This window comes from Acanthochromis polyacanthus, chromosome 4, assembly GCF_021347895.1.
Source record: "Acanthochromis polyacanthus isolate Apoly-LR-REF ecotype Palm Island chromosome 4, KAUST_Apoly_ChrSc, whole genome shotgun sequence".
Lineage (NCBI taxonomy): Eukaryota > Metazoa > Chordata > Actinopteri > Pomacentridae > Acanthochromis > Acanthochromis polyacanthus.
This window is the reverse complement of record NC_067116.1, coordinates 41982581-41997506: the sequence shown is the minus strand read 5'-3', so window position 1 is coordinate 41997506 and position 14926 is coordinate 41982581. Positions and strand designations below refer to the sequence as shown.

Sequence of the window (14926 nt, the reverse complement as noted above, 5' to 3'; positions counted from 1 at the left end):
TTTACAGTGTACAGTTATCACACAAAATGCAAGTTACATCCCTTGTTTCCGGTGAGCCAAGAGCATTTTAATGTACCTTTGTAGAATAATATAGGTATTATTTGATTACATTCCAACTTCACTCAAGTCTACTTGTGCCCACAAACTCAGCCAGAAACCTGGGTGTCATGATTGATGACCAGCTGACCTTTAAGGTTCACGTGGCCTCAGTTTCTCGATCTTGTCGTTATGCCCTCTACAACATCAGGAAGATCAGACCCTTCCTGGCCCAACAGGCCACGCAACTTCTGGTTCAGGCTCTTGTGATGTCACACATTGACTACTGCAACCCTCTTCTGGCAGGTCTCCCTGCATGTACAGTCAAACCTCTACAGATGATCCAGAATGCAGCAGCACATCTGGTCTTCAACCAGCCCAAAAGAGCTCATGTCACTCCCCTGTTCATCTCCCTTCACTGGCTTCCAGTTGCAGCCAGAATCAAATTCAAAACTCTCCTCCTGGCTTACAAAATATTTACAAGAACGGCCCCAGCCTACCTGGATTCCCTGATCCAGGTCTACTCCCCTTCACGCCCACTTTGCTCTGCATGTGAGAGACGCCTGGTGCTTCCAGTCCAGCACGGCTCGATTTCTCTAGCCAGACTCTTCTCCTCTGTTGTTCCCAAATGGTGGAACAAACTACCAAACTCTGTGCGTTCTGCTGAGTCAATTTCTACTTTTAAGAGATAATTGAAGACTCAATTGTTCAGAGAACACCTCGGCACTTAATCTGACTCCACCTTAGGGGTAGAATAAGTCAGGTGGTCCAAAACCCAGCACTTATTTAGCGCTGAGAAAGTTGGAAAAAAAAAGGGGGGGTTGGGGGTTGGTGGTTGGCAATTCTTCTGCAACTTGATGGCAACAACTTTGACCAATCGCACTTTTTGCACTTACTACAGGTTTTTCCTTATGTCTGAATTCTTGCTTGTGTTGTACGTCGCTTTGGACAAAAGCGTCTGCTAAATGACGTTGTAGAATTGTAGAATTATTTATCTGTCTTTATTCATATATGTGCATGACTTCATCATCGCTCCAAAGATGGCAGCCATTTAGGCAGATTGTAGCTCAAAGCTTTCTTCCTCTTTTTTATTTGTATGCTACAGACAATTGAATTTTTTCAGACAGTGATATAAAACTTTATAGTGTGCAGTTATGCCTCAAAATGGGAGTTAAGTTCCTTATTCTCAGGTACCCTCCAAAATTATATTCAGTTTTATTTATGTCTTTATTTGCATATATGCATGACTTCATCATCATTTTAAAAATGGTGACCCTGGAAGTGGGATTGATTGCTTCAAACATTTGAGTTTTTGTGGAGAGTGATGTAAGGCTGTGTAATGTACAGCTATGACCCAAAATGGAAGTTACATCCCTTGTTTCCTGTGAGGCCAAGTACTTTTGTAGAATAATTTAGATATAACTTGTCTGCCTTTTTTCATATATATGCATGCCTTTGAAAATGACGACCATTTAAATGGGATTTCAGTGCAAAGCTTTCCTCTTCTTTTTTTATTCGATTGCCCCAAGCATTTGAGTCTATGTGGACAGTGATATAAGGCTTTTTATATACAGTTATGCCCCAAAATGGGAGCTATGCTCCTTGTTTTTGCATGAGGCCAAGAACTTTTTGAAGTATCTTTGTAGATTAACTTTGGCTTTACTTATTTATCTTTTTAAATATAGTTTTATGCTTGTAGAAGTGCATATTTTTGTGCTTCCACTTAACTGCTCTACAGTTGTCTTGGAGCTGTAAATTTAACGGGGAACAAAAGATGCAGATGAATGATGTAATATATAGTTATGTCCCAGAATAGGAATTGAAATACTCTTGTATTTGGCTGCTACATTGATAATAACATTGCAGTGTAACCTCTCTCTCTCTCTCTTTTTATTCTCTCTGCGTTTGTATTTGTGCAGCACCAGCAACAGGTGGTCCAAGCCGTGGAAAGGGCCAAACAGGTCACCATGGCTGAGCTCAACGCCATTATCGGGGTGAGTCACCTTCATCCGTCAACACACACACACACACACACCTACACACACATCAGGAATCAAACTGCTATTATTAATAAATTCTTTGCTGGCCTACAAATATGTAGATCTTCATCAAACAGGTGAGGCATAAAGTAAACATCACTCAGGGTGCCGACTCCAGATGGCGATGCTGAATGTGCTAACTCGCCGCTGAGTCAGGCAGGGATTGTTTTACTAGTGACAGGGACCTTTGAGGAACCAACGCAGCTAATGGACAATTTGGATAGGTTTGTTTTCCGACTGAGTTATTTGTTGCCGTATCCGTGTTTTAAGTGTTTCATATTTACGAGGTGAGCCAACCTGTTAGAATTCGATGTTAAGCAGCATCTCCACCCGAGCCTAAAGAATGCACTGTCGCAGCAGCAATTTCATTCCGCTGGGTCGTGCTTTCTTTTTTCCTTCAGTTTTGGAAAGCAGGATGTAATGAATCACTGCTTGCATTCATTTGTTGCGCTGCTTTGCTGCTTGTAGTCGTAATGAGCAAGTAGCGGTATAGAGAAATCTATTTCACAGTGGCCCGTCTTACTGAAATAATAAGGGGAGAGTTGTAAACATGGTGGCTTTTCTTTTGAAGAAGCTCTTTTCTTTAAATTCCCTTTGAACTCTATCCAGTTTCTAGGTGTCTTCTTTTTATTTTTCCTCACTGTGGACTATGGAAACTGCACAACCATGACTAAGTACAGAGAATTCAATAATGTCTCATGTGCAGTATGACAAAGTTATAATGCCACAAATCATAGAAAACAGCAAAAAAAGATGACTGTTTCTGATCATTTATTTCCCAAATATTTAAAAAAAAATAGAATAAATATGTACACACTTTTGCTCATGGTGCCACCAGCACTGGGAATAAATGGTGGTTGTACATTCAATAGATATTTTACTGCTTACATTTATTAATTTCATATCTGCTCTGTGTATACACAGCCTGCAGTTTGGCCAAAAAGTCCCTGAATTGTTGTCATGTGACTGTTGGTCACAGTTGAGTCAGTACTGGCTTTTTGGTTCCACTGTGACACACATAATTTTCTGTTTTTTACAGAAACTTTTTAGTGCAAATGGTTTCCTTTTGGCATTTTTTTAAAAAATGAGACACTTTTTAAATAAAGCAATGATTTTATTAGCGATTTTACGCTTAGATTTGGTTAATTTTCACAAAGAAACCAAAAGACACACAGTTCAAGGACCATGTAAAGTTGAACATCTCAAAATCTGTCGTGTTTTTACAGCTTCTCACTCTGATAAATGGTGTAATTTTGACTCTTTTTTTTTTATTTTAAGATAGCAAGCCTTTCACACCCGCCGGTGAATTTGGGGTTCAGAGGGTTAATAAGAGACAGAAATTGAGTCATTTCAATCACAATAATCGGACCAAATGACATAAAATCTCATCAGGAGGCTGATCACATTGGAGCAGACTTACTTTACAATAACCATTGTGATGCATGCCGCATGGTTTTCAAGGTTTCTGTGCTAAAGACGAGCTCATATTTGATTAAATGCAAACTGTCACACACAAATCTGCACGCTGGAAAAGGCACCTTTCCTCTGATGTAGCAGTGCAGCCAGCACACTGCACATACGTTGTGGTTTCTGTATGTGTTCACACAGACACAGAGATGCTCCTGAGTGCTCTAGTCGATGGGGTTTTCCACAGCTTGTCAGAGCGCTGATCACATTACTGTCTACTTAAAGCCCTTTGTTCCTCCCAGCACTACAAACACTGCTGTCTCTAAGGTGTGTGTGTCTTTGCCTGTGTGTGTGTGTCTAATACACCGGCTTGACAAAACAGCACAGGAAAACACATCATAATGCGCCCCTCAGGATAATAGCCTTTCTTTATCTGTAGCTGCTCCTTTGCTCTCCACTCTCTCCATCCTTTTTCTTCTCTCTCTCTTCTTTCTGTGTACATTTTCTTTCTTTCGTATTTTCACATAATCTTTTATCATCCTCTTCCTTTGGCCGCGTCCTCATTTCTCCTCTCCCATTGTTTTATTTTAATGTCTTATCTTTTTGCTCTCTCTCTGCTGCTGCTGCTGCTTCTGCTGCTGCTGCACACTTTCCTTCCTTTTTTTTTTCTCTCGCTGCACTCATTTACTCTCCCTGTTCATCCAATTCTCCTTCACTTTTCGCGGCTTCCACCTCCATTTCCTCCCGGTTTCTCCTCATTGTTTGCTCGCAAACATTTTCCTCCCCTTCTCTTCTATTCTCACTGCCTTTTTTCCTATTAAATCCCAACCTCGTGATTTCAATCACTTCTTGGATTCCATCTTTTGCTTTCCTCCCCGTATATCCTGATCGTTCAATTTCCCTTCTTCCCCGTCTTCTTTCCTCTTCCTCATCCTCGGTGTCCATCTCTCTCACCTCTTAATCCGCTAATCTCTTTCACATCCTATCTACCTTCAACTTAATTTCCCCTCTCGTTGTCGAGCTCTCCATGTGGATTTCATTTCATTCATCTTCTCCCTCTTCTCATGTTTCTCTCACTCCTTTCCCTCTAACTTCTCCCTTATTCTACCTTTTCTTTTCTAACCACCTACTCCCTCGTATGCCACCGCCCCTTCCCCTTTACTCCCTCCCCGCTCCCCTCTTTCCCTGTGGCCACAGCAGCAGCAGCTCCAGCACCTGTCTCACCACGCCCCTGGTATCCCCCTGACGCCTCACCCGTCAGGACTCTCCCTGGGTGCGGGAGGCTCTGGGCTCCTGGCTCTAACCGGGGCTCTGGGGGTCTCGGCCCACCTCGCCTCCAAAGACGAGCGAAACCACCTCGATCCCGAACACCTCAGAGGTAAAGAGCTGTCGGTTTTTAATCCTCTGTTTTCTTTTCTTTTTTTTTGCTCTAAAAACAGGATTAAATGCTCTTCTAAGCTACCATTAAAATCAGTGCAATGAAATCAAATAAAAGTGGTAAAAATGTGAAAACTGTCTTGCTTTTTTTTTTGGGATATTGAAACTTAGAAGACAGCAGAGGCAGCATTTAAGCACAGACACGCTGCTTTCGTTGCTTAGCATTGAACTTTTCCCCTTTAAAGCCCCTGAAGCCCTAAAGTTGCGCTACAGTAAAAATCATTTGACTTAAACAAAATGTTTGATTCCTAAAAATCAATTATGTTATCGAACAATTTGAGAAGAGAAGCAAGTTTAGTGCAAGTAAGTTAGAGTGAAATGCCCTGGGAGTCTGTCCTGAATGCTCCTCTGATGCAAATGTTTGTGTTTCTGCAATTTTGTGTTTATTTCAGTTTAATTTATGTCTTGCTAGGAAGAGATAAATAAAGAGTCAGTCTGGAAAAAACTCTAACAGCTGCGCGATTTTTTCTTTTTACTCTAAAAACAGAATAAGTGGTAAAAATGTGAAAACTATTACGTTTTTATAATACAGAAGCTTAGAAGACAGACACACTGCAAGGTTTGATTAGGAGCTCAAATTTTGTTGCTTAATATTGACGTTTTTGTTCTTTAAAGCCTCTGCAACCCTGAAGTTGTGCAATAAGATCATTTTAACTGCTTTTGTTTTAGGTCAATATCCACAAAATGTTTGATTCTTGAAAATCGATTGCGTTATTGAACAATTTGAGATGATTTTCAGCGGGTTTAGCAGAAGTAAGTGAGAGTGAAATGCTCTGGGAGTTTATCTGAAATGCAGCTGACATGCAAATGTTGGTATTTCTGCATTCACATTTGTGATTTTTGCGTTTATTGTAGTTTATCTCCTGCTAGAATAGAGAAAGAATCGATAGGGAAGAAACTCTAACAGCTGTACAGTTTTGCCTTTTTTACCTCTTCTCAACTCTATGATTCAAAGTTACCATTAAAATCAGACCAATGAAAAAAAATAGAAGTAGTAAAAATGTGAAAACTGTCTTCCTTTGTTCTGATATTCAAGTTTTTGCTCTTTAGAGTCTCTGCAGCCCTGAAGCTGTGCAGCACGATCATTTTAATTGCTTTTGTTTCAGGTCAATATACACAAGATGTTTGATTCTTAAAAATCTATTATGTTGTTGAACAATTTGAGAAGAGGAGCGAGTAAGTTAGAGCGAAATGCTCTGGGAGTTTATCCAGAGAGCTACTCTCACGCAAATGTTTGTATTTCTGCATTTACATTTGCGCTTTTCGTGTTTATTTCAGTTTAATTTATCTCCTGCTAGAATGGACGTAAGGAACCAGTGCGGAGTAAAACTTGGACAGCTGCATCGGAAAAAACAGATCATTTTGTCGTTTTAGAGCAGATAAAATGCAAAGCAGTGCTGTGCATCATCTGTGGCAGGCAGCTTTTTTTTTTCCTAATTTGTACAGCCAGTCACCTTTTGTACTGGATTTGAACTTTCTTGTTTAGATTGCCGTCACAATATGGACAGATGTATTCACGGCGCTTGTGTAAATGCAGAAGAAATGCTTTCTCCCTATGAACTTCCATTCACCCCGTTAGAATATCTTATCTTTGTGCTCTGTTTCAGGCGCCGAGTCAGGAGAGACTTTCTCATGAATAAACCGAGAGTTAGAAAGAAAGAAAGAAAGAAAGAAAGGGGGAAAAAAAGTCAGTATGAGCAGAGAGGGAGAGGGAGAGAGAGATCAATGTGTTCATATTGTCGTGTTAAGCATCTGTGTAAGAGCTTATGCATGTCTGCAGCTGTTTGTGTTTCTGTTCTTACATATGAGAGGAAGAATGAGTGGAAAAGATAGTGAGTGTTGAAGGAGGCAGCAGGGGAAGACAGCGAGCTTTGTCTGGTTGGAGAACAGAGGAGAAGGGAGGATAGAGAGGGGGAGAGGAGGCTGGAATCAGGCACAATAGAGGGTCTGTATCTTTATTAGAGAGGCAGTTGAGTCTAACCTTGGCTGACTGTTGTTATTATTATGAGGACTGACGTCAAACTTTTTCTCTCTTTTCCCCCTTTTCTCTCCATCACTTCCTCCTCCTCTTCCCTTCCCTTCCTCCGCCCAGAGGGAGCGCCCAGCAGGGTGAGTAGTCATGTATGTGTGTGATAAAAGTATGTGTGTGTGACAGTGACAAACTGAGGGGAATGGAGACGCACTGTGAAGTGGCCTCTAAAAAGAAAAAAGAAAAAAAAAACGGCAGCGTATTGCTGGAGCCCAGCCAGGAGCAGCACCAGCACAATAGCTGCTCATCACCATCAACCTTGAGCCGCTCAAGGTTTCTCTGCATCACGCTAACGTCTGAGCCCACCGCGCTTCGCCGTTATCTGGAAGAGCCTACAAATTGAGTTAATGGATGAACAAGCAACTGTTTGTTTATCAGCACCACCAAGTGTTGCTGGTAATCTAGAAGAATTACCGAACAAGTGGGAGGATTACAACAGCAGTCAATGGCAAAATGCTGCCCGAAACACTCCAGCGTCTGCAGAAACTGGAAAATAAGAGATGCAGATATCTGTTTCCCTTAATATGTGAGGTCACCACTGAGATCCATTTGATTAGATGTTTCCACTGTCTGCACTAAGTCAGAATTGCACAACCGTCATTGCTGCGGTGAAGTGAAGTCACTGCACCGGAAAGTGTTGTTCAGCCTGATCCATGACTGACTGAGCTTGTGGCCTGTTGTGCGTGATGTAAAGTTTAACTTAACTTCAGTCTACACATGGACAGTAAAGGTTGCCCAATAGAAACTCATCCTATGCATCTGTGTTTGCAATAAACATGGAAAGAAAGTGAATTAAAAGGTAGTAATCACGTTACATATTTACTTATAATTTGTCTTTCTTTTAACTTTCTGACCTTGGTGACTCTCTAAAGAGTGACGAAAAAATGTATGTCAACATCAAAATGCTCTTTTTAAGTCTACATATGTACATCATCTGCACATTTCCTAACGCCAGCTCAATCTGTGCACCTGTATTTGTGGTCAACAGGAAAAGAAGATGAATCAGAAAGTAGTCATTTTTACATTTAATGTCTTTCTTTGAACATCACGTTGGCCCTTGTGACTCTTTAAAGAGCGAAAAATGTACCAACATCTAGCACGTTCTTTTGTAGGTTGAATATCTGCCTAAAACTTGTCCTGTGCATCTGTTTTTGCAATGAAAAGGAAAAGAAGATGAATCAAAAGGCTGTGATCACATTATCTTTTTTCCTTCAATTCCCTTTCCTTTAACATTTTGCAATCATGCTGACCTTTGTGACTCTACATATGGACAGTATCCACTCAAAACTGTGTCCTAATGGAGATCATGTGCATCTTGGGTGGGTAGAGTGGCCGCCTTGTAACTGGAGGGTCGCTGGTTCGATCCCCGGCCTGGAGAGCTCATGTCAAGGTGTCCCTGTGCAAGACGCCGAACTCCTAATGTGTGATAGCAATTTTGTTGTACACTGTGTAATGACAATAAAGCACATTCTTCTCTTCTTCTTCTAAATTAAACTAGGAAACAAGATGAAGCAGGAATCAGTGATCACATTACAGTTTTCTGTTCAGTTCACTGATTTTTTTCTAACCCTACCCAGAAATCCTAAATGTTCTTTCAGAGTCTAAATATCTGAGAAAAACGAATGCAAAAACATCCCATGATCTGAAGCAACAGTCAGCAAAGGAAGAAACTAAATCAGTGATTATGATGCATTTTTATCTTCGGTTGTCTTTCTTGAAACATTTTGCAGTCAACTGACCTTCGTGACTCTTGGAAGAGTGAAAAGAATATGTCAGATATCTAAAATGTTCTTTCAGAGTCTGCATATGGACAGTATCTACTCAAACTGTAACAGAAGCTTATCCTGTGCATCTTGTGCAAATTAAACTAGGAAACAAGATGAAGCAGGAATCCGTGATCATGCTACAGTTTTCCCTTGAGTTGTCTTCCTTTAAACATTTTGCAATCGTGCTGACTTTTTTCACACTTTAAGGAGTGAAAAAATGCACCCAGACATCCTAAATGGTCTTTCAGAGTCTACTTATCGGACAAAAACTAACACAAACTCTTGCATCTGTAGCAAAAGTCAGCAAAGGAAGAAGCTAAATCAGTGATCACGTTATATTTTTATCTTCAGTTGTCTTTTATTAAAACATTTTGCAATCACACTGACCTTTGTGACTCCTCAAAGAGTGAAATATGTCCTGATATCTAAAAAGTTTGTTCAGAGGTTGCGTATGAACAGCATACTTGGACTTATCATGTGCATCTTGTGCAAATTAAACGAGGAAAAAAGATGAATCAAGAGTCACTGATCACGTAACAGTTTTCCCTTTAGTTGCCTGTCTTTTAACGTCAACCTCTTTGCTTCTTCAAGTCAGCGAAAAATGTACCCTGACATTGAAAACGTTCTGTCAGAGTCTACATGTCTGCCCGAAACTGTTTTCTAAAGCACACTCATCCCATGCATCTGTAGCAACAGTCAACAAGGAAAGAAGCTGAACGACAAAGTAGAGATCAGACGACATTTTTCTTTTTAATTCTCCTTCTTTTAACACTTTGCAATCACTTTGACCGTTGTGACTCCTCAGAGATTAAAAAAATGTTCTCTGGCATCTAAAAAGCTCTTTCAAAGTCTACATACGTAAAGAATCTGCTCAAAAAGGCTTCCGAATAGAAACACATCCTGTTCGTCTGTAGCTGCAGCCAACAAGGAAAATCTAAAGAATCAAAAAGCAGTGATGACGTTGTAGTTTCCCTTTTAATTGTCTTTCAACATTTCACAATCACACTGATGTTTATGACTCCTAAAGGAGTGAAAAATGTTCTCTGGCATCTAAAATGTTCTTTCGCAATCTGTAATGTCTGTCCAAAACTTTTTAATAACAGAGACTGCATCTGTAGGTAAAATAAGCAAGGTAAGAAGCTGAATAAAGTCAATCAATGATGACGTCATGTTTTTAGATTTCATTGTCTTTCTTTGAACATTTTCCAATAATGCTGACCTTTGTGACTCTTCAGAGACTCAAAAATGTTCTCTGGCATCTAATGAGGTCTTTGAAAATCTACATATGTACAATATCAGCCCAGAACGCTTCCCAACAGAAACTCATTTTGTGTATCTATTGCTACAGTCAACAGGGAAAAACGCTGAATTAAAAGGCAGTTATGATGTAATAGTTTTCCTTTTAATTATCTTTCTTCAGCATTTTGCTGGCATACTAACCTCTGTAAGTCTTCAAAGAGTGAGAAATGTACCGTGACATCTAAAATGTTCTTTCACAGTCTGCTAATGTACAGATACTGTTTCCCAATGCACACTAATTCTGTGCATCTGTAGTTACAGTCAACAAAAAAAAAACAGACTCAAAATGCAGCGATCACGTTATATTTTTGCGTTTTAATCGTCTTTCTTTGAACATTTCGCAATCACGTTGACCTCTGTGCCTCCTCAAAGATGGAAAAATGCTCCCTGACATCCAAAACATTACTTCAGCCTGCATCTGTGCAGTATCTGCCCAAAACCTGTCCTGTGCATCTGTAAAGAAGCAAAGAACACAAAGCAGAAATCAGTGATCATGTTACAGCTTTCCCTTTTAGTTATCTGTGTTTTAACATTTTTCCGTCACGCTGACTTTTGTGACTTTTTAGATTAGAGGCAGGGAAACGCTTGAGCATGTGGATGAGAAGAGAGAGCAAAGAGGAGGAGACAAAGTAGGGGAGTGTTGTTAAAAATACCAGCAAGTCTTTTGTTCTCACTTTTATTGTGGAATGAAAGTGATTTAAGAGCGCTGCTGGCTTTACTTTCCCCTCCCTCGTGACTCTATCTGCAGTGAAATCCCGAGCATAATTTAATTGCGAAACACAATGCTGATAGTTAAGCACCGGGAAAATATTTCTCTCATGAGTTGTGGTTTGTGTTGAACTTCGCCGAGGAGCATTTTGAGGGGAGGAGAGAGGAGGGGGATAGGGGGGAGGAAGATGCATATCAAGTGGCGTTTATCAGCCGCACTGGTAAAAAGCATGCGAGAATTTTAAATGGAGGGGAAAGAAGGGACAGCGAAAGGAAGTGCAGAAGAGAGGGAAGTTTGTTGAGCTGCACTGAGGTCCATTGTGTAGTTGCTTCTCTGCTCTGTTGTGCTTCTTCCTGTGTGACTCACTGCTGTGTTAAACCCTCACTGTTCCCGTCCTCCCCACGGGGGGACGCAGAATGACAAGTGGCCCTCACCGAACCTCTGGCCCCTTTGCTCTGATGCAAATAAAAAAAAACACAATGCTTTGATCGGGCTTTTGTGAGCAGCAGGACGGCCTGCTTTGTGAATGTGCCTGCACAGCTTTATTGCCCAATAATGAGAGTCATATTTTACACGAGGGCTGGTGTGTCGAGGGGGGGGGGGGGCACTAATTAGCTTTATCGGCCGTCCTGTGTGCTACTATGGCTACGTCTTGACCTGTGCTTATGTCCACTGTTCTGGCTCTGTGTGTGTGTGATGTTATCATGTGTGTTTTTATGGGGCTTTTTTGTTAATGTGAGCTTTTTCTTGTCTCTAAAGTAGTCGTGCTCGTCTGTGTTTTATCTACACGTTGGCAGGACTGAATGTGTGCTGGTTTTTGTTAAAAGATGCATCCGCTTTCATCACCTTTCTTCGCTCTGAGGGTTGCACTACAAAGCAGTTTCAACAAATCCAGGCTTATTTTTTGACTTAGCTGGCTCAATAAAATCCAAAATCCCAATCGGATACATCAGCTTTCTTTGTTGCCCAGGTTTTCTTCATCGGGCTCCCATTAAGGGGGTATTCGATGCGTCATTTGACTCTTCTTTTGAGCAAAATGGGCCGATGGCATGTCGCCTACTCCAGTCAAGAAGAACAGCTTGCGATAATGGAGAGCTGAGAAGAATATAAAAATTTATTGCAGTAAAAAGTGCTGCTGCTGCAAATGATGCTAGAGAGGAGCGCTGGTAGAAAAAATAAAACTGTTAAACTTGGACGTTAATATATTTATTTTACCACTCAGTGACTCTCAATGCAGCCGCTTATTTCTAATGTGTGACAGCTGCACATTAGAGCTCTTTAACTTTAAACTTCATTTAAATACGATACTTTACGGACGCATTTAAGTCTGACACTGTCCCGAAATGACGGATACGTGAAAATTACTTTAGTTTTTGGCCAAATCAAAGTGAAATTAATGCTATTGATTGACTATTCTCTGTGATAAACACCAATAGACTAATACATTTTCTAATTAGCTGCAGTGCCAGCAGTGTAAAGTGTGCTGAGCGGTATTTTAGGACCAAAAAAAAAAAAAAAACAAATTTCTGCATTTTCTGCATCACCAACTGGGTGCATGAAGGTTTCCATGGTAACACGATGCTTTCAATGTGCAGACTATAATTGCACAATGTTGTTCAATGGCATTACTACAGCTCAACGGGTTTGCAGGTAAAACTCATTGGGAAAGGAACTATTGATTTAAATCCTAAACTCTGAACAGAACCTCCTCCAGAACAGGTCAGCTGTACAGCATCCGTTGCTATGGCGATTTAGCAGGTTTTAGGCTCAACTTACCTCGCTAACCCACTAATCTTGCTTCGTAGTGCGTCCCTCTCACAATGCGAGACAGTATTTGGTGCTAATATTCTTCTCTGTGTCCTTGTCTCCCTCCAGAGTAAGTCAGTATCATCGACAGACAGTCAGCCGGCTGAGGAGCGCCAGGGTCCATCCGGAGGTTACTCCTCCTCGCAGGGAGGAACTGAGGCCAAGAGGAGGCGCTGCGACGATAAAGAGCCTCTCCCGCCTCACTCATATGTGTGTATTTGTGAGGATGAGCCTTAAATGAATTGCAGCTGCACACTTAAGGACAGTAAAATGAAGATGAGGGATAAATAAGCAGTAAATATGCAGAAAATCATCCAGATTAAACGATGCTGGTGTGCGTAGACGCCAAGAAGTGCGTGTGTGTGTGTGTGTGTGTGGTTGAGTGCACGTACGACATTGCCTATGACATTATAGGCCACATGGGGGTCGGGGGGCCCGTGGCCAATTAGAGTCGTGTTTGGTTTGGATGGGTCCAGTGGGGAAGAGCGAGCAGCCAGAGGCGATGTAATGCCAGAAGAGAGACGGCCAAGGCAGATAGCTGTAATGAATTAGATGGCTGTGTGTTTGCAGTCTGGAGGATTGATTGACACTGGGAGTCTGTCTGTGTAACACGGCCTCCAGCTAAATCAGTTTGGCATCAACAACAACAGTCCAAATCTTCCCATTAGTTCAGGGCGAGAACAAGCTACAGATAGTTTCCACTTTTCTGAATGTTTTTCCTCTCTTTCCATCTGTCGAGCCGCATTACACCTCCCATTTCTCTCTGTTTGCCTTTTTGCTCTTCTGTATCTCTCTCTGTCTCTTTACCGCTGTTTCTCTATTTCTCTGTTTCTCCCTGTTATTCCATCTTTCACTTTTTCCCATCATCTATCTCTTTTGCCTCCATTCATCCCTCTTGCTTTCTCTTTCTCTCTCTCTCTCTCTCTCTCTCTCTCTCTCTCTCTCTCTCTCTCTCTCTCTCTCTCTCTTTCTGTCTGTCTGGACTGTTTTTTTCGCTCCAGGAATAGGTTGTAGACATTGTCCTTTTTCGGCTCTGCATAATTAGGTACTGATGTCACTCCACACTGATGTCAATAGAAATATCAGGCCATGATCACATCAAAGCTGCTGTTGCCATGGCGACTAAGTGCCATCGTTCTCACCCCAGAAAAAAAGAGAGAGAGAGAGAGAGAGCGAGATGGAGAGATGGCGAGGCGAGGAGCAAAAATGTGCCATCAATGGAGAAAGAGCAGAAATGCTGGTGTGTGTGTGTGTGTGTGTGTGTGTGTGTGTGTGTGTGTGTGTGTGTGTGTGTGTGTGTGTGTGTGTGTGTGTGTGTGTGTGTGTGTGTGTGTGTGTGTGTGTGTGTGTGTGTGTGTGTGTGAGAAACGGAGAGATTGAAGTAGTGCAGGGGGGATGTTTGGTGAGAATATATGGAATACAGTGTCTCTGTGTTAAATGTTGCATGGTGGACAGACAGTTGAGGGAAGCAAAGAGCAGCCAGTGATATTGATATATCGATCTGTGTGTGTGTGTGTTTATTATTAAAGTTCTCCATGCACACACACAGTATACTGTACGTCCGTGTAGGTGATAGAGAAATCTTATCTTAAAGAATGTTGAGACATCGTATATTTCACTCTTTATGTCCTCTTTGCTTTGCAGGACAGCGATGGGGACAAGAGCGAAGACAATCTCGTAGTGGACGTCTCCAATGAGGTGAGTTGTAAGATTTAAGTGATTTTTTTTAATGTCCTCATACTTACAGTGGCTAAGATCAATAGTTTTGTATAAATAATTGCATAAAAATGTGTATGCAAAAGGCTCCTCGGCTTGTTTTTTGTTTTTTTATGGCATCCAACTTCATTGGTTTGCTTCAGTCTCACTCATCAGCCTTGTTTTTGGCTGCAGCACTGAAGTTTTCAGGCACAATATTCAGATTGTGCATCGGCTGCTCAGTGCCAAATGGTAAACAGACAACAGTTAGCAACTAGCTCGTTAACCCTCTGAACCCCAAGCAGTGTCAGAGTGGCCTGTCACATTTTTAATCACTGTGGGCTCTTTTTTCATAGCAGTGTAAAGTCCTGCACCTCTGTGGAAACAGCACAACCAAGACAAGAAATAGAGAGAACACAGAAATGTTTTACGTGAAGTGTAACACAGTTGCAGTTCCATAAAAAAGAAGTTGCATTCCATTGATATCATATGACCACTTGGTACATCTGAATAGCTTCCCAGTTACATCATGAAGCACCAAATCATTTTTTTTAAAGAAACTGGTTTCTGCAAACAGTTAATTCTAGCAATTTTTAAAAACAACACATCAAAAATTAAGTATTTTTAGTGAAGCAATGCCATCTTAGCTTAGATTTAGCCGGTTTTCCAATGGAGACTGAAGTTCATACATGATTAGTTTAAG

The 14926-nt window shown here is 41.2% G+C and overlaps 1 protein-coding gene across 1 annotated transcript in view; it reads left to right on the top strand.

Moving 5' to 3' along the window:
• Positions 1 to 14926, top strand: part of tle2b (TLE family member 2, transcriptional corepressor b) — a 122792-nt gene that overhangs the window by 86730 nt on the left and 21136 nt on the right. Inside the window, 5 exon segments of the mRNA XM_051947079.1 lie at positions 1956 to 2030; positions 4680 to 4860; positions 7012 to 7028; positions 12598 to 12738; positions 14173 to 14226. Coding sequence (XP_051803039.1) covers positions 1956 to 2030; positions 4680 to 4860; positions 7012 to 7028; positions 12598 to 12738; positions 14173 to 14226 — 468 coding nt within the window.